Source organism: Anomaloglossus baeobatrachus, chromosome 7 (genome assembly GCF_048569485.1).
Source record: "Anomaloglossus baeobatrachus isolate aAnoBae1 chromosome 7, aAnoBae1.hap1, whole genome shotgun sequence".
Taxonomy (NCBI): Eukaryota; Metazoa; Chordata; class Amphibia; order Anura; family Aromobatidae; genus Anomaloglossus; species Anomaloglossus baeobatrachus.
Window position 1 is genome coordinate 294,830,823 of NC_134359.1, and position 19,864 is coordinate 294,850,686.

The 19,864-nt window shown below is 43.3% G+C and overlaps 1 protein-coding gene and 1 pseudogene across 1 annotated transcript; both read left to right on the plus strand.

Annotated features, from left to right (window-relative positions):
• The first annotated feature begins 953 nt into the window (after positions 1-953).
• LOC142246434 (tripartite motif-containing protein 16-like) lies at positions 954-4,434 on the plus strand (annotated as a pseudogene).
• Positions 4,435-4,944: 510 nt separating this feature from the next.
• LOC142246435 (scavenger receptor cysteine-rich type 1 protein M130-like) lies at positions 4,945-19,653 on the plus strand. Its single transcript, XM_075319488.1, has 9 exons — positions 4,945-5,301; positions 6,621-6,941; positions 10,700-11,020; positions 15,380-15,697; positions 16,553-16,891; positions 17,264-17,578; positions 17,674-17,991; positions 18,288-18,596; positions 18,896-19,653. The coding sequence occupies exons 1-9, from the start codon at positions 5,238-5,240 to the stop codon at positions 19,216-19,218; spliced, it is 2,628 nt and encodes an 875-aa protein (XP_075175603.1). The 5' UTR covers positions 4,945-5,237; the 3' UTR covers positions 19,219-19,653.
• The last annotated feature ends 211 nt before the right edge of the window (positions 19,654-19,864 follow it).

Here is a 19,864-nt window from a genome sequence, read left to right on the forward strand (position 1 = left end):
GCCCCAGCACAACGCAGCTCCAGCACAGCGCCCGCAGCCCCAGCACAGCACAGAACCCTTGGACTGTAGCCCCAGCGCAGCACAGGTCCAGCACAGCGCATGCGGCATTGCTCCTGCAACCCCTCTCCAGCATCTCCGGTAAGCTACATTCGGATTATAAAACGCACCCCTCATTTTCCTCCCAAATTTTTGGGATGAAAATTGCATCTAATGATCTCAAAATTAGGGTATTTTGTCTTGTGGTACTATTTCCAATTTTTGGTGACAAATTTTTCAAAATGGTGCACGCCACGCCACCAAACGGTCATTTTTTACTTTCTTCTACTGTTTGTTTGCGACAAAAGTTGCAAAAATTGTACCAAAATTTTATCATACTCAAAAACACATTGGGGAGGTGGGAGGCAAGGGGGACTGGAGTGACACTGCGCCAAATTGTGCGATTTTTTAAAAAGTCGCAATTGATGAATCAGGCCAAAACATTTGGTATTGATAAACACCGCCTGTACTGCGGAAAACAGAATAAAAAAAACAGAAACAGGAGAGTAAATATAAAATGAAACTTCAAAAAAGGTGCGAATAGAATAACGAATTGGGTACAAACAAAAAAAGGAGCAAAACACTCAAAAGTTGCAATAAAAAAAACACGCAAAGGCAATGATGTAGATAGAAGGATTGATAGATTATTGATACGTGAGCTGCAATCCACAGGACTGTAATGTTGTTGGGCAGTAAATCTCCATTTACAGTTATAGGATTTGGACTCTGTTCTCCACGTGACTCAGTGGATATAAAACTCTTAAATCATAAATTGTAGTTGCCATAACATTGGCTTTATTACCTTCTCACAACATAAGCCAGCTCTCTTCTCTCCTGGAGCTCTGCACGTTGTGAGCACTACCTCTGATCACAGCTGTTCTCTCCATTCTTCTCGTTCCTCTGGTCTCTGGTGTATGATGGAGTCACCTAAATCTGGGAAAACTGGTGAGATCTTCTGCAGCTACTGCGTCCAGTCCCCGGTTCCTGCCACTAAGACGTGTGTGCACTGCGCGGCTTCTTTGTGTGAAGAACACACCAAGGTCCACAGTAAGGCTGCCGAACATATCCTGGTGGAGCCCACCGCTTCTGTCAAGGACATGAAATGTCCCATCCACGATAAGGTAATTGAGTTCTGCTGCTCCAAGGATGGAGCCTGCATCTGTGCCTCATGTTGTATCATCGGAGAACATCGAGGTCACAAAGTGGACTCGCTCAAAGATGCCTACGAGAAGAGAAAGGCAACTTTTAAGGACAACATGGACGCCTTGGCTTTAGAGAGTGAAGAGAATGAGTAGAAACTTGAGAGACTGTTAAACAAACGTGACAACATGCAAGGAGCGGCTACGGGGGTGACAGATAGGGTGGCTGCCCTTTTTCGAGATATGAATGAACAGCTGGCGGCTCTACAGGCCAGGGCAATGAGTGAGGTCTCCAGGCAGGAGAAGCAAGTTACTTTTCGGGTCAACGGCTTGATCGAACAACTTGAGAAGAAAAAAGATGAACTTTCTAAAAAGATGAAGCAACTCGAAGAGCTGCAAGATGTGACCAACCCACTAATGGTACTGAGGGGAACGACTCATGAAGAGGTCAAAAAGCGAAGGGGCTCTCGAAAAAGCAGTGAAGGTGACAGTGACATCAAAGTATCCTCGAGTGTAGATGAGGGTCTCATCTCCCTCATCCTACACATAGGGCTCCTAAACTTTGCCGAGAGCCTGCAGGACATTAAAGCCTTACGTCAGTTTACAGATGTGAAGAAGACAAGCATCTTGCTGGATGTGAACACCGCTCAAAATAAAATCATCATATCCAGTGACCTGAAAACCGCTTCCCATTCTGCAATATCTCAGAAGTATCCGGAGACCCCCGAGAGGTTTAAGTCATGTCAGGTTTTGAGCACCAATGCATTCACCTCCGGTCAGCATTACTGGGAAGTTGACGTGAGTGAAGCCCCGAGGTGGATCATTGGGATGGCTTTGAAGAGCATCGAGAGGAAGGTCGCCGGTAACGACTCATTTCTCGGCTACAACAACAAGTCGTGGACTTTATTTTTCCAAAAGTTTCTTGGAGTCTCTCACAACAATGTACAAAACACAGTGGTCTCTGATTCTACGGTGCAAGGTGTTGGGATCTACCTGGACTATGATGCCGGATACATGTCCTTCTATCAGCTCAACCCTACCAAGCACTTGCACACCTTCACCGTCACTTTACACGAGCCTCTTCATGCCGCGTTCTACATATTTGACAACAGTTGCATTACAATGAAGAGTTAGAAGAACATCTTGGAACTTTTTGGGCATGGAAGGAGACTTTCACTTTCCATTTGCGTCTTAAAAACATCTGCAAGGTTTTGGGTACAACAGCAACACCGAAGGATGATGGTATAAGTAGGTTACATTAGATACTTCAGAGGTTTGTACTCAATGGACTTTCCACCCCTGTTGTTATTTTTTTTTAAATGTTTATATAGTTCGGTAATTTAACCTATTCAACCGGTTACACGAGGTTTCTCGATTTTTTTATACAACCATTTTGTGAGGTGTAAAACCTATTATCACTTGTCAGTAACTTTCCAACAAGACCAGATTATGGTCTATGGAAGCCATAAAAGTCTCCAAGACTTGTCTATTTTTAGATTTGAGAATATAAGGCTATGATCACTGAGGGTTTTTATGTTGGGGGCTTTTTAGCAGAAAATACTCCTTAAAATCCAACTCTTTCTATTCATTTCCACTCTGTTGCTCACATGCGGGGGTTTTTTAATCTTTTTTCCTGACGAATTTTTTAAAAATATGCCAGATGGAAAAATAAAAAAAGTGCATATTAATTCTTTGATGTAGTTTGTCATGCAATTTGCTCCTTACTAGGACACTGTTCAATCAAAAGGACATAAAAAGAAAAAATTCTTCAGGAAAAAAATATAAAATCTTCAGAAAACGCTACAGGAAACACTTGAGGAAAAGAAAAACTTTCAAAAGTTTTCTGAAACTGTCATTTTTGTAAGCAAAAAAAGTCCATGTGAACAAACCTTGCAGGGTGGGTATAGAGCTGATATGTACACAGATAGGCAAATCAAATAATACAGACATAAAACAAACACAAAAAACACTCAAAACAAAACACAAGCTCAGTGATTTAAAAAAATACTGAAAAAACAAACACAAGCTCAGTGATTAAAAAAACCACAGAAACACAAAAAAACACTCAATTAACAAACACAAGCTCAATGATGAAGAAAGAATAAAACACAAAAAAACACATAAAACAAACACAAGCTCAATGATGAAAAACAACAGAAAAACCACTCAAACAACAAACACATAAAACAAACACAAGCTCAATGATGAAAAAAACACAAACACAAAAAAACAATCAAACAACAAACACAAGCTCAATGATGAAGAAAGAATAAAAAACACATAAAACAAACACAAGCTCAATGATGAAAAACAACAGAAAAAACACTCAAACAACAAACACATAAAACAAACACAAGCTTAATGATGAAAAAAAACACAAACACAAAAAAACACTCAAACAACAAACACAAGCTCAATGATGAAGAAAAAATAAAACAAACACATAAAACAAACTCAAGCTCAATGATGAAAAAACAGAAAAAAAACACTCAAACAACAAACACATAAAACAAACATAAGCTCAGTGATTAAAAAAAAACACAGAAACAACAAACACATAAAACAAACACCAGCTCAGTGATGAAAAAAACACTCAAACAACAAACACATAAAATAAACACAAGCTCAATGATGAAAAAAACAACACAAAAAAACAATCAAACAACAAACACATAAAACAAACAAGCTCAATGATGAATAAAATAAAACAAAAAACACTCAAACAACAAACACATAAAACAAACAGGAGCTCAGTGATTAAAAAAACCCCACAAAAACACTAAAAAACATTCAAACAACAAACACAAGTTCAATGATGAAAAAACAACACAAAAACACAAAAAAAACACTCAAACAGCAAACACAAAAAACAAACCATCTCAATTATTTAAAAAGAAAAACACAAAAAAACACTCAAACAACAAACACAAAACAAGCACAAGCTCAATGATTAAATAAAAACACAAGTAACCCTCAAAAAAAACAAAGTACAAGACAGACAAGACAATGCCGAACATACACACACCGTGAATATCTCTGGGGGGTTTAGGGCGGCCATACGTGTCCCACCACTCTTCCTAAATTAGGGGCCCTTTTACCAGAAAAAAAAAAAAGTGGCATCACCCTTTAATACCGGGCATTTGTCTATTTTGCTTTTTTTTCTCCGAGTTCCAGAATCTTTTAGAATCCTCAGAACGTTTTGTAACTTTTTGTAAATCTAAACATTTGAAAGTAAAAAAAAAATTAAAATTAAAATTAAAATGGAATGTAATGATTGACTTGATGATATCATGAATGTGTAGCTTTATCCGTGTATAATATACGGCTGTGACACACCTTGTGTACTTTTTTCTTTGTGTCCTGTGTGTGTTTGCGCGGTGGAGAGAGGTCGGACCGGCGGGGTTTTATACTCAATAGATATATAATAGATAGATGCCGTGTGGACATTTATGCAGTGACTTCTGCACGTACTGTACATAAAAAAACATTACATAAAAGACAGTTCTTCCTTAAGTCGTAAAGTACCAGAAGCTTCCGCGCCCCGCGACATAAATACCAGAAATACTTATTATGTTAGGTAAATTATGGGAAAAGTCCCAGCAACTCTATACAGTAAACATGACAGACCAGCCGCTTCTGCCGCCAGATGTTGTGCTGGTCGCAGAATGTGCCGCCATCTAGTGCCGGAGACGCTGAGTTAAAGCCGATCTGAGCAGCAAACACATAAAGTTGGAAACATTTAGCTTTTTTGTAAGATGATTTTGGGTCCAGTTCTTTGGGGGCCCGGACCCTGTGCTCCGGCGGTCTAGTGCTGATTGTAGTGATCATTACATTGATAGATGGGTGATATCACGGCGGTGATATGGGTCTGGCCGGTATCCGCACACAGTAGATGTTCCACAGTCCCGGAGATAAGACCCTTCTCTCTTGCCAATCACAAGTGGAGAAGATCCAAGATTCCTGTCCGGTGGTCTGCCTCTGGGATGATTCCGGAGGAGGATTTTCTCCTCCAGAGGTTGGGTGTATTACATATTACAGCACATTATTAGACTCAGGAGCACAATGGAAGGAAGCAGACGGCTCGGCGCGGTGATCCTCCTCGGAGCAGTGATCGGCGTCATCTCAGGTGAGTGCTGACACTCAGCTCCGTCCACACCACCCACTAGGGTATGTATGGACATCTCTACAGTGGGTAACCCCTCTGCTTCTTTGTTCCTTTTGGACCTATGAATCCAGCTCAAGGTGCCTTGATCTGTGGGGGAGGTCACATTCACTTAGCTCCACCCCCAATGACCCCCGCTTAATGTGCCTTGATCTGTGGGGGAGGTCACATTCACTTAGCTCCACCCCCAATGACCCCCCAATCAATGTGCCATGATCTGTGGGGGAGGTAATAATCACTAAGCTCCACCCCAATCACCCTTGCTCAATGGGTCTTGCTCTGTGGGGGAGGTCACAATCACTTAGCTCCACCCTCAATGACCCCTGCTTAATGTGCCTTGATCTGTGGGGAAGGTCACATTCACTTAGCTCCACCCCAATGACCCCTGCTCAATGTGCCTTGATCTGTGGGGGAGGTCATAATCACTTAGCTCCACCCCCAATCCACCCCCAATGACCCTTGCTCAATGTGCCTTGATCTGTGGGGGAGGTCACAATCACTTAGCTCCACCCCTATGACCTCCACTCAATGTGCCTTGATCTGTGTATGAAGTCATAATCACTTGGCTCCACCCCCAATGACCCCCGCTTAACATGCCTTGATCTGTGGGGGAGGTCATAATCATTTAGCTCCACCCTCAATAACCCCCGCTTAATGGGCCTTGATCTGTGGGGGAGGTCACAATCACTTAGCTCCACCCCCAATGACCCCCACTCAAGGTGCCTTGATCTGTGGGGGAGGTCACAATCACTTAGCTCCACCCCCAATGACCCCCACTCAAGGTGCCTTGATCTGTGGGAGAGGTCATAATCACTTAGCTCCACCCACGATGAACCTTGCTCAGTGGGCCTTGCTCTATGGGAGAAGTCCCAATCACTTTGCTCCACCACCAATGACCCCCTTTCAATGTGCCTTGATCTGTGGGGGAGGTCACATTCACTTAGCTCCACCCCCAATGACCCCCAATCAATGTGCCATGATCTGTGGAGGAGGTAATAATCACTTAGCTCTATCCCAATCACCCTTGCTCAATGGGTCTTGCTCTGTGGGGGAGGTCACAATCACCTTAGCTCCACCCTCAATGACCCCCGCTAATGTGCCTTGATCTGTGGGGGAGGTCATAATCACTTAGCTCCACCACTAATTACCGCCGCTCAATGTGCCTTGATCTGTGGGGGAGGTCACAATCACTTAGCTCAACCCCCGCTTATATTCCTGCTTAACTAGGCACTGCTCCTGATTCCTATATATTGAAAAAAAACCATGACATTATCTCCTTATAGATGGAATAGAAGAAGTGAGACTTGTGGGGGGATCCGGCCCCTGTGAAGGGAGAGTGGAGGTGAAAATTGGGGGAGATTGGAGCACGGTATGTGAAGATGACTGGGATGAGAAGAACACAGACGTGGTTTGTAGACAGATGGGCTGCCTGCGAGGGCCAGGACAGAATGCCCGGGTATCCTCATTTGGTGCCGGAACTGGGACGGTGTGGTTGACCAGTGTGACCTGTAATGGACAGGAGGAAACTCTGAATCACTGCAAATATTCCACTGAATCAGGAGACATCTGTCACCATAAGAAGGACGTCGGAGTCATATGTGCAGGCGAGTATATAACTACTATACGTGGAGCTCCCCCTAGTGGTGGCTGCAGACAGGATCTTATCATGTATCTCTGTATACAGGGAGCTCCCCCTAGTGGTGGCTGCAGACAGGATCTTATCATGTATCTCTGTATACAGGGAGCTCCCAATAGTGGTGGCTGCAGACAGAATCTTATCATGTATCTCTGTATACAGGGAGCTCCCCCTAGTGGTGGCTGCAGACAGGATCTTATCATGTATCTCTGTATACAGGGAGCTCCCCCTAGTGGTGGCTGCAGACAGGATCTTATCATGTATCTCTGTATACAGGGAGCTCCCCCTAGTGGTGACTGCAGACAGGATCTTATCATGTTTATCTGTATACAGGGAGCTCCCCCTAGTGGTGACTGCAGACAGGATCTTATCATGTATTTCTGTATACAGGGAGCTCCCCCTAGTGGTGGCTGCAGACAGGATCTTATCATGTATCTCTGTATACAGGGAGCTCCCCCTAGTGGTTGCTGCAGACAGGATCTTATCATGTATCTCTGTATACAGGGAGCTCCCCCTAGTGGTGGCTGCAGACAGGATCTTATCATGTATCTCTGTATACAGGGAGCTCCCCCTAGTGGTGACTGCAGACAGGATCTTATCATGTTTATCTGTATACAGGGAGCTCCCCCTAGTGGTGACTGCAGACAGGATCTTATCATGTATTTCTGTATACAGGGAGCTCCCCCTAGTGGTGGCTGCAGACAGGATCTTATCATGTATCTCTGTATACAGGGAGCTCCCCCTAGTGGTGGCTGCAGACAGGATCTTATCATGTATCTCTGTATACAGGGAGCTCCCCCTAGTGGTGGCTGCAGACAGGATCTTATCATGTATCTCTGTATACAGGGAGCTCCCCCTAGTGGTGACTGCAGGCAGACAGGATCTTATCATGTATCTCTGTATACAGGGAGCTCCCCCTAGTGGTGGCTGCAGACAGGATCTTATCATGTATCTCTGTATACAGGGAGCTCCTCCTAGTGGTGGCTGCAGACAGGATCTTATCATGTATCTCTGTATACAGGGAGCTCCCCCTAGTGGTGGCTGCAGACAGGATCTTATCATGTATCTCTGTATACAGGGAGCTCCCCCTAGTGGTGGCTGCAGACAGGATCTTATCATGTATCTCTGTATACAGGGAGCTCCCCCTAGTGGTGACTGCAGACAGGATCTTATCATGTATCTCTGTATATAGGGGGCTCCCCCTAGTGGTGACTGCAGACAGGATCTTATCATGTATCTCTGTATACAGGGAGCTCCCCCTAGTGGTGGCTGCAGACAGGATCTTATCATGTATCTCTGTATACAGGGAGCTCCCTCTAGTGGTGGCTGCAGACAGGATCTTATCATGTATCTCTGTATACAGGGAGCTCCCCCTAGTGGTGGCTGCAGACAGGATCTTATCATGTATCTCTGTATACAGGGAGCTCCCCCTAGTGGTGACTGCAGACAGGATCTTATCATGTATCTCTGTATACAGGGAGCTCCCCCTAGTGGTGGCTGCAGACAGGATCTTATCATGTATCTCTGTATACAGGGAGCTCCCCCTAGTGGTGGCTGCAGACAGGATCTTATAATGTATCTCTGTATACAGGGAGCTCCCCCTAGTGGTGACTGCAGACAGGATCTTATCATGTATCTCTGTATACAGGGAGCTCCCCCTAGTGGTGGCTGCAGACAGGATCTTATCATGTATCTCTGTATACAGGGAGCTCCCCCTAGTGGTGACTGCAGACAGGATCTTATCATGTATCTCTGTATACAGGGAGCTCCCCCTAGTGGTGGCTGCAGACAGGATCTTATCATGTATCTCTGTATACAGGGAGCTCCCCCTAGTGGTGACTGCAGACAGGATCTTATCATGTATCTCTGTATACAGGGAGCTCCCCGTAGTGGTGGCTGCAGACAGGATCTTATCATGTATCTCTGTATACAGGGAGCTCCCCCTAGTGGTGGCTGCAGACAGGATCTTATCATGTATCTCTGTATACAGGGAGCTCCTCCTAGTGGTGACTGCAGACAGGATCTTATCATGTATCTCTGTATACAGGGAGCTCCCCCTAGTGGTGGCTGCAGACAGGATCTTATCATGTATCTCTGTATACAGGGAGCTCCCCCTAGTGGTGACTGCAGACAGGATCTTATCATGTATCTCTGTATACAGGGAGCTCCCCCTAGTGGTGGCTGCAGACAGGATCTTATCATGTATCTCTGTATACAGGGAGCTCCTCCTAGTGGTGGCTGCAGACAGGATCTTATCATGTATCTCTGTATACAGGAAGCTCCCCCTAGTGGTGGCTGCAGACAAGATCTTATCATGTATCTTTGTATACAGGGAGCTCCCCCTAGTGGTGACTGCAGACAGGATCTTATCATGTATCTCTGTATACAGGGAGCTCCCCCTAGTGGTGGCTGCAGACAGGATCTTATCATGTATCTCTGTATACAGGGAGCTCCTCCTAGTGGTGGCTGCAGACAGGATCTTATCATGTATCTCTGTATACAGGGAGCTCCCCCTAGTGGTGGCTGCAGACAGGATCTTATCATGTATCTCTGTATACAGGGAGCTCCCCCTAGTGGTGACTGCAGACAGGATCTTATCATGTATCTCTGTATACAGGGGGCTCCCCCTAGTGGTGACTGCAGACAGGATCTTATCATGTATCTCTGTATACAGGGAGCTCCCCCTAGTGGTGGCTGCAGACAGGATCTTATCATGTATCTCTGCATACAGGGAGCTCCCCCTAGTGGTGGCTGCAGACAGAATCTTATCATGTATCTCTGTAAACAGGGAGCTCCCCCTAGTGGTGGCTGCAGACAGTATCTTATCATGTATCTCTGTATACAGGGAGCTCCCTCTAGTGGTGGCTGCAGACAGGATCTTATCATGTATATCTGTATACAGGGAGCTCCCCCTAGTGGTGGCTGCAGACAGGATCTTATCATGTATCTCTGTATACAGGGAGCTCCCCCTAGTGGTGGCTGCAGACAGGATCTTATCATGTATCTCTGTATACAGGGAGCTCCCCCTAGTGGTGACTGCAGACAGGATCTTATCATGTATCTCTGTATACAGGGGGCTCCCCCTAGTGGTGACTGCAGACAGGATCTTATCATGTATCTCTGTATACAGGGAGCTCCCCCTAGTGGTGGCTGCAGACAGGATCTTATCATGTATCTCTGCATACAGGGAGCTCCCCCTAGTGGTGGCTGCAGACAGAATCTTATCATGTATCTCTGTAAACAGGGAGCTCCCCCTAGTGGTGGCTGCAGACAGGATCTTATCATGTATCTCTGTATACAGGGAGCTCCCCCTAGTGGTGGCTGCAGACAGGATCTTATCATGTATCTCTGTATACAGGGAGCTCCCCCTAGTGGTGGCTGCAGTCAGGATGTTATCATGTATCTCTGTATACAGGGAGCTCCCCCTAGTGGTGGCTGCAGACAGAATCTTATCATGTATCTCTGTAAACAGGGAGCTCCCCCTAGTGGTGGCTGCAGACAGTATCTTATCATGTATCTCTGTATACAGGGAGCTCCCTCTAGTGGCGGCTGCAGACAGGATCTTATCATGTATATCTGTATACAGGGAGCTCCCCCTAGTGGTGGCTGCAGACAGGATCTTATCATGTATCTCTGTATACAGTATCTCATATGGTCTTTTAGTATATTTGTTGTATATATTTTACATTTTTTGCCCTCTGGTGAATATATTCCACTTGTTTACAGGTGAATTGGAGGAGAAACGCCTGGCTGGTGGGGACAATGAGTGTGAAGGACGAGTAGAGGTGAAGCACAGAGGACAGTGGGGCACCGTGTGTGGTCTGGACTGGTACACCAGTAATGCCCTCGTGGTCTGTAGACATCTGGGCTGCAACATCACCAATGAGCTTCAAGTTAAAGCAGCTTCATTTGGAGCCGGAAAGGGCAAAGTCTGGCTCCATAATGTCAAGTGTGAGGGGGACGAGACAGCCGTGTGGGACTGTAAGCATCGAATGTGGGGAAGTGGCTCATGTAAACATCGAGACGATGCGGGAGTATTCTGTTCAGGTACAAAAAGGTTTTGTTATAGCAGCTGTACATATATAATTATATACAGGAGATGCCCAGGTTATACCGGCTGTACATATATAATTATATACAGGAGATGCCCAGGTTATACCGGCTGTACATATATAATTATATACAGGAGATGCCCGGGTTATACCAGCTGTACATATATAATTATATACAGGAGATGCCCAGGTTATACCAGCTGTACATATATAATTATATACAGGAGATACCCAGGTTATACCAGCTGTACATATATAATTATATACAGGAGATGCCCGGGTTATACCAGCTGTACATATATAATTATATACAGGAGATGCCCAGGTTATACCAGCTGTACATATATAATTATATACAGGAGATGCCCGGGTTATACCAGCTGTACATATATAATTATATACAGGAGATGCCCAGGTTATACCAGCTGTACATATATAATTATATACAGGAGATGTCCAGGTTATACCAGCTGTACATATATAATTATATACAGGAGATGCCCAGGTTATACCAGCTGTACATATATAATTATATACAGGAGATACCCAGGTTATACCAGCTGTACATATATAATTATATACAGGAGATGCCCGGGTTATACCAGCTGTACATATATAATTATATACAGGAGATGCCCAGGTTATACCAGCTGTACATATATAATTATATACAGGAGATACCCAGGTTATACCAGCTGTACATATATAATTATATACAGGAGATGCCCGGGTTATACCAGCTGTACATATATAATTATATACAGGAGATGTCCAGGTTATACCGGCTGTACATATATAATTATATACAGGGGATGCCCAGGTTATACCGGCTGTACATATATAATTATATACAGGAGATGCCCAGGTTATACCGGCTGTACATATATAATTATATACAGGAGATACCCAGATTATACCGGCTGTACATATATAATTATATACAGGAGATACCCAGGTTATACCAGCTGTACATATATAATTATATACAGGAGATACCCAGGTTATACCGGCTGTACATATATAATTATATACAGGAGATGCCCAGGTTATACCGGCTGTACATATATAATTATATACAGGAGATGCCCAGGTTATACCAGCTGTACATATATAATTATATACAGGAGATGTCCAGGTTATACCGGCTGTACATATATAATTATATACAGGAGATACCCAGGTTATACCGGCTGTACATATATAATTATATACAGGGGATGCCCAGGTTATACCGGCTGTACATATATAATTATATACAGGAGATGCCCAGGTTATACTAGCTGTACATATATAATTATATACAGGAGATGTCCAGGTTATACCGGCTGTACATATATAATTATATACAGGAGATGTCCAGGTTATACCAGCTGTACATATATAATTATATACAGGAGATGCCCAGGTTATACCGGCTGTACATATATAATTATATACAGGAGATGCCCAGGTTATACTAGCTGTACATATATAATTATATACAGGAGATGCCCAGGTTATACCAGCTGTACATATATAATTATATACAGGAGATACCCAGGTTATACCAGCTGTTCATATATAATTCTATACAGGAGATGCCCAGGTTATATCGGCTGTAAATATATAATTATATGCAGGAGATGCCCAGGTTATACCGGCTGTACATATATAATTAGATACAGGAGATGCCCGGGTTATACCGGCTGTACATATATAATTATATACAGGAGATGCCCGGGTTATACCGGCTGTACATATATAATTATATACAGGAGATGCCTAGGTTATATCAGCTGTAAATATATAATTATATACAGGAGATGCCCAAGTTATACCGGCTGTACATATATAATTATATACAAGAGATGCCCAGGTTATACCAGCTGTACATATATAATTATATACAGGACATGCCCAGGTTATATCGGCTGTAAATATATAATTATATACAGGAGATGTCCAGGTTATACCGGCTGTACATATATAATTATATACAGGAGATGCCCAGGTTATACCAGCTGTACATATATATAATATAAATATATAATTATATGCAGGAGATGCCCAGGTTATACCAGCTGTACATATATAATTATATACAGGAGATACCCAGGTTATACCGGCTGTACATATCTAATTATATACAGGAGATGCCCAGGTTATATCAGCTGTAAATATATAATTATATACAGGAGATGCCCAGGTTATACCGGCTGTACATATATAATTATATACAGGAGATGCCCAGGTTATACCAGCTGTACATATATAATTATATACAGGAGATGCCCAGGTTATACCAGCTGTACATATATAATTATATACAGGAGATGCCCAGGTTATACCAGCTGTACATATATAATTATATACAGGAGATGCCCAGGTTATACCGGCTGTACATATATAATTATATACAGGAGATGCCCAGGTTATACTAGCTGTACATATATAATTATATACAGGAGATGCCCAGGTTATACCAGCTGTACATATATAATTATATACAGGAGATACCCAGGTTATACCGGCTGTACATATATAATTATATACAGGAGATGCCCAGGTTATACCGGCTGTACATATATAATTATATACAGGAGATGCCCAGGTTATACTAGCTGTACATATATAATTATATACAGGAGATGCCCAGGTTATACCAGCTGTACATATATAATTATATACAGGAGATGTCCAGGTTATACCAGCTGTACATATATAATTATATACAGGAGATGCCAGGTTATACCGGCTGTACATATATAATTATATACAGGAGATGCCCAGGTTATACCAGCTATACATATATAATTATATACAGGAGATGCCCAGGTTATACCAGCTGTACATATATAATTATATACAGGAGCTGCCCAGGTTATACCAGCTATACATATATAATTATATACAGGAGATGCCCAGGTTATACCAGCTATACATATATAATTATGTACAGGAGATGCCCAGGTTATACCAGCTGTACATATATAATTATATACAGGAGATACCCAGGTTATACCGGCTGTACATATATAATTATATACAGGAGATGCCCAGGTTATACCAGCTGTACATATATAATTATATACAGGAGATGCCCAGGTTATACCAGCTGTACATATATAATTATATACAGGAGATGCCCAGGTTATACCGGCTGTACATATATAATTATATACAGGAGATGCCCAGGTTATACCGGCTGTACATATAGAATTATATACAGGAGATGCCCAGGTTATACCAGCTGTACATATATAATTATATACAGGAGATGCCAGGCTATACCAGCTGTACATATATAATTATATACAGGAGATGCCCAGGTTATACCGGCTGTACATATATAATTATATACAGGAGATGCCAGGTTATACCAGATGTACATATATAATTATATACAGGAGATGCCAGGCTATACCAGCTGTACATATATAATTATATACAGGAGATGCCCAGGTTATACCAGCTGTACATATATAATTATATACAGGAGATACCCAGGTTATACCGGCTGTACATATATAATTATGTACAGGAGATGCCCAGGTTATACCAGCTATACATATATAATTATGTACAGGAGATGCCCAGGTTATATCAGCTGTACATATATAATTATATACAGGAGATGCCAGGCTATACCAGCTGTACATATATAATTATATACAGGAGATGCCCAGGTTATACCAGCTATACATATATAATTATGTACAGGAGATGCCCAGGTTATATCAGCTGTACATATATAATTATATACAGGAGATGCCCAGGTTATACCAGCTGTACATATATAATTATATACAGGAGATACCCAGGTTATACCGGCTGTACATATATAATTATATACAGGAGATGCCCAGGTTATACCAGCTGTACATATATAATTATATACAGGAGATGCCCAGGTTATACCAGCTGTACATATATAATTATATACAGGAGATGCCCATGTTATACCAGCTATACATATATAATTATATACAGGAGATGCCCAGGTTATACCGGCTGTACATATATAATTATATACAGGAGATGCCCAGGTTATACCGGCTGTACATATATAATTATATACAGGAGATGCCCAGGTTATACCAGCTGTACATATAGAATTATATACAGGAGATGCCCAGGTTATACCAGCTGTACATATATAATTATATACAGGAGATGCCCAGGTTATACCGGCTGTACATATATAATTATATACAGGAGATGCCAGGCTATACCAGCTGTACATATAGAATTATATACAGGAGATGTCCAGGTTATACCAGCTGTCATATCTAAAAGGCCATATATGCCAGCTGTATATAGCCCTTATTTGGTATATACATACACCACCATATTTATACATATTGGTTTCCTATAGGTGGTCCTCAGGAGCTGAGACTTGTTGGAGGAACCTGTGCGTGTGAGGGGAGGCTGGAGGTCCGTCACCAGGGGCAGTGGGGCACAGTCTGTGGTGACTATTGGAGTGACAAGGATGCGGCGGTCATTTGCCGCCAGTTGGGCTGTGATACCTCCAGTGCTGAAATCAAAGCGACATCATTCGGTCCTGGAGCCGGGAAGGTTTGGTTCAGTAATATTGTCTGCACCGGAGAAGAGCCGAACCTGTGGAAATGTCAGCACCAGATGTGGGGTCATCCGTTCTGTGACCACGAGCAGGATGTTGGGGTGATGTGTGCAGGTAACGAGCCGTTTTGAATATCCTGGGCACAACCATGCCATGCCTAGTACGAGGCCTGAGGAAGGGCCACCATTCCAGCTTTAGGACGGTTGGGTGACCATACTGGATGGTGACCAGATTCTCATCTCTAAAAGGGGAATGAAAACATCTAGAATTTGGGGTTAGCGGCCATGTTACACTCCTTCTTCAGGCCTCGTACATCTCTCGCTGTGTTGGGTACTGTGTAACTCCAGGAATTCAAGCAGAAGAATGATAAATCCAGAAATCACTTATTCTCCAAGTTGATTTCGAGTCCAAGTTGCTGTCAGTTTTCTTATCACCTCACACGGCCAGAATCCATGAGACTCTCGAAAACATTGAAAAGCAAGAAAGTCGCTAAAAACAAACAAACTTCTAAATATTTTTGAAATTCGAGACACCAAGGAGACAAATAGTAAATCCTCCCTAGTTTTTCAGTAGTTAGAGCAGCAGTTTGTTCTCCAGAGCTGCTCTTCCAAAAAATGAAACCAATGAGGGTTGAGTTTGTCATGGGCTGCTTCACTCTGTGTAGATGACAATGTTCCCTTCATTATACTAAGACAACGCAGAGCGAGGAAACTGATGGGAAACTCAACTCAACCACTTCGCTCTTCATAGGTGACACCAGGCGGTCACTCAATGCACTTATGCCAGAAAAGGTGGTACTCATCAGTCAGGGACAGGGAGAGGGGGATAAAATTATAAGCAACCACGCTTGTGCCCACCAAACACCATCCCACTGACTTATTGTAAACTCTGTTCCATGTGAACGACATCCAAATATGTGATCTCCAGTAGACCCAACAGACCATCCAATGATCTCATGTATGTTCACAGGTGAACCAGAGGAGGTCAAGCTTGTTGATGGGAAGAATGAGTGTGAGGGACGACTGATGGTTCGTCATCGGGGACAATGGGGCACAGTGTGTGGCTACTACTGGGGTGTCAAAGAGGCCACCGTGGTTTGTAACCAACTCGGATGTGGTGGCCACCATGAAAATGACATCCAAGCCAAGGCGGTCAGCTTTGGAGCTGGAACTGGAAAGATTTGGTTGAATCACGTAAAATGTATAGGACAAGAGTCTGCTATATGGGAATGTCAACACCCGATGTGGGGAATCGATCGCTGTGGACATAAAAATGATGTTGGGGTCATCTGTGAGGACAGAAGGACAGGTATGTAACTTTAACATGAACTGGAAGATTAAATCTCCACTTTTTGATACTATATAGAATCTCAATAAACTTTTTACTGCCTGCAGCCACCACTAGAGGGAGCTCAGGAGTCTAACTCATACTGAATTTCCATTGACCTCCATAATAGAAACTGTATGTGTTAAGCTTCTGAGATCTTTCCATGACTTTCATCTTTTACCTATCTATATAAGAAAAATTGAGTTTCAGCTGTATAAATCGGACATAAATGTGAATGGATCCACTAAAAGAGGACTACGCCAAGAGATAACAATGGGTAGAGGACTATGTCCAGGTGAAAAATAATTTTTGATGCATCTTTCTCATCTCTTAACTTTCTCCATCTCTTCATAGGTTTGAGCAGCGACTTCAAATTGGTTAACAGTAGTCAGAGATGTTCAGGAAGAGTAGAGATGATGGTTGCCGGTAAGTGGGGTTCAATTTGCGGCTCATTCTGGGACCTCCGATCCGCCAGTGTTCTTTGCAGACAGTTACAATGTGGCAGCGCTGTATCACTTCCTAATGAGGGTCATTTTGGAAAAAGTGACCTGATTTGGACAGATGAGTTTCATTGTAAAGGCACAGAGTCCAACCTTGGAGAATGTACAAAGATGGCTTTTGGGAAAAATACATGTCCAGACTGGGCCACGGCTAGCGTAATATGTTCAGGTAGGTAAAACTCTTGGTTCCAGACTCATCATTACCTATGAACAAGCTGGTAGAACCAATGTTGACCACCAGAACATCATCGATATACCCAACAGGCAAAATGGAGTCTCTACATCTGGTAGGTGGGACAAGTCACTGTGATGGAAGAGTAGAGGTCCTGCAGAACTCTTCCTGGGGAAGAGTGACAGACCATCAATGGGACATCAAAGATGCGCAAGTCGTGTGTACACAACTACATTGCGGAGAAGCCATTGATTCGTTTTCTCTAGAAAGGCCATCACATGGAGCGATAAAGTGGGACAGCATCATATGTCAAGGAAACGAGAGTGACTTGGAAGAGTGTCTAAAGACTCAACCCAAGCCTCAAGATGCCTCTACTGACATCGGGGGAGATGCAGGAGTCATCTGCTCAGGTTTGTCATAGTAATTTAGACCCAGTCTAGAGCAGTGCAAAAATATTTTTAGAATCTTGGTCTAGTGGCCTTGAGAACTTCTTCCTAAATGCTGGGTTCCCCTAGAGCTTCTTCTGAATAGTAGGACTGGCACAACGTAATTGGCATGAAGCAAGTATGATGTTGCGTCTGGCATACTAATCAGAAGAGGATAAGGCTCGCAAAGCTGTGGACTACTATTCTGGCCGCTGGACCAAGATTCTTTGGACCTATTTGCTCAACGCGAACCCTGTCACATCATGTTTTTACCATTGCAGAAAGTCAAAGTGTTCAGCTGGTGGAGGGCCCTGGATATTGTGCCGGGACGGTGCAGGTTTATCAGAGAGGAGAATGGGCCTTGGTCAGTGGTGACTCGTGGACCTCGGCCGATGCTGATGTAGTCTGCAGGGAGCTGAGGTGCGGCCGTGCCATTAATGCCACCACTGTGGTAATGAATAGAGCTGGGAACGTTTGGCTGAAGGACCTAAGATGTGCAGGACATGAGAGCAAATTACGGGAATGTCTTTCAAGCTCATGGAAGCACATGGTATCTGGAGAAAAGCAAGTTGCAAGACTTGTGTGTTCAGGTAAGAAGGGAAATCCATTGTCCTGAAGCCTAGACCAGTTCTTAGGGGTCAATCTATGAAAACTAAGTCTGGAGGACTGACTAACTGTGAAATCCATTCTCCTGAAGCTCAGACCAGTCCCTGGGGGTCAATCTATGAAACGTACGCTGAAGGAAATTGTTCCTGGAGGACTTACTGCGGGTGTGAAATTCATTCTTCTGGGATGCAAATCATAGTACACTAAATAAGCAGGGAATGCTGGGAGATTTAAGCTCTGAGGCCTGCAGAATTGTGAGCTCTGATTTTTTTCTTTTCCACAGAGTCCATGGACATCCGGCTGGTGGGAGGACAGAACAGATGTGAAGGACAGCTGGAAGTTTACTATAATGGAAGCTGGGGATGGGTTTGTAATAATGCGATGACAGCTCATTCCGCCTCTCTCATATGTAAGCAGCTGGGGTGTGGATCAGGTGGGATATACCAGGAAGGGGTCGTTACCGCTGATGTCGATGCTGCCCCCTCCTGGGTGGAATTTATCAACTGCAGACACCGTGACCGATTCCTAGGAGAGTGCCCATCATCAGCCTTGGGCAAGAAGAATTGTAATACAAAGGCTCGGATCCAGTGCACACAGTCGGCCTGATACCACGCGGTAATCATATCAAGGGTCCGAAACTGAAGGGGAAATGTCACATTGGGGCAAATGATGAAGCTTTCACTCTACCTTGGCCTGAGGTCCAAGAGCAGAACCAGAAACTGATCTCCAAGCCTCAGATATCACATCAATAAACACCAACATAAGTAAGAAGTGTGAGTCTATGTTATACATTGTGTATGAGCTGGAAATATCCAGGATATATCAGCTGTACACATATATTTATATACAGGAGATACGCAGGTTATTACATATTGACTCCACCGTACAGTATCAGGTCATATACAGAGCTCAGTAGAGTAATAAACAGATATGGTTACAGTAATGACTGCTGCGCTATGATTACAGCTGTGAGGGTGTGAAGCAGCAATGACGTCTCTGAAGCTGATAAGAGTCTCTTTATAGTAAAGTTCTTGGTACAAATATTTGACTGTTCACCTCTCTCCGATCAGATACAGATAGCTCCTGGGGTCACGGTTTTCGTTGCGTTGGATCTGACACTCGTTTGTGACTGACATTTGGCTTCTGACTCCAAAAATGACCCCAGTTTTTCTCTATCACAAAAACTTTCTAAGCTGTGGGATCCCCTCCCTTTGTCTCCAAAACCTTCCAAACTCTACATACAATGCAAAAT

Coding starts and splice junctions, on each gene's coding strand:
- LOC142246435 (XM_075319488.1), top strand. CDS start 5,238: ATGGAAGGAAGCAGACGGCTCGGCGCGGTGATCCTCCTCGGAGCAGTG. Junction 11,021..15,379: donor TGCGGGAGTATTCTGTTCAG/GTACAAAAAGGT, acceptor GGTTTCCTATAG/GTGGTCCTCAGGAGCTGAGA. Junction 16,892..17,263: donor CTGTGAGGACAGAAGGACAG/GTATGTAACTTT, acceptor ATCTCTTCATAG/GTTTGAGCAGCGACTTCAAA.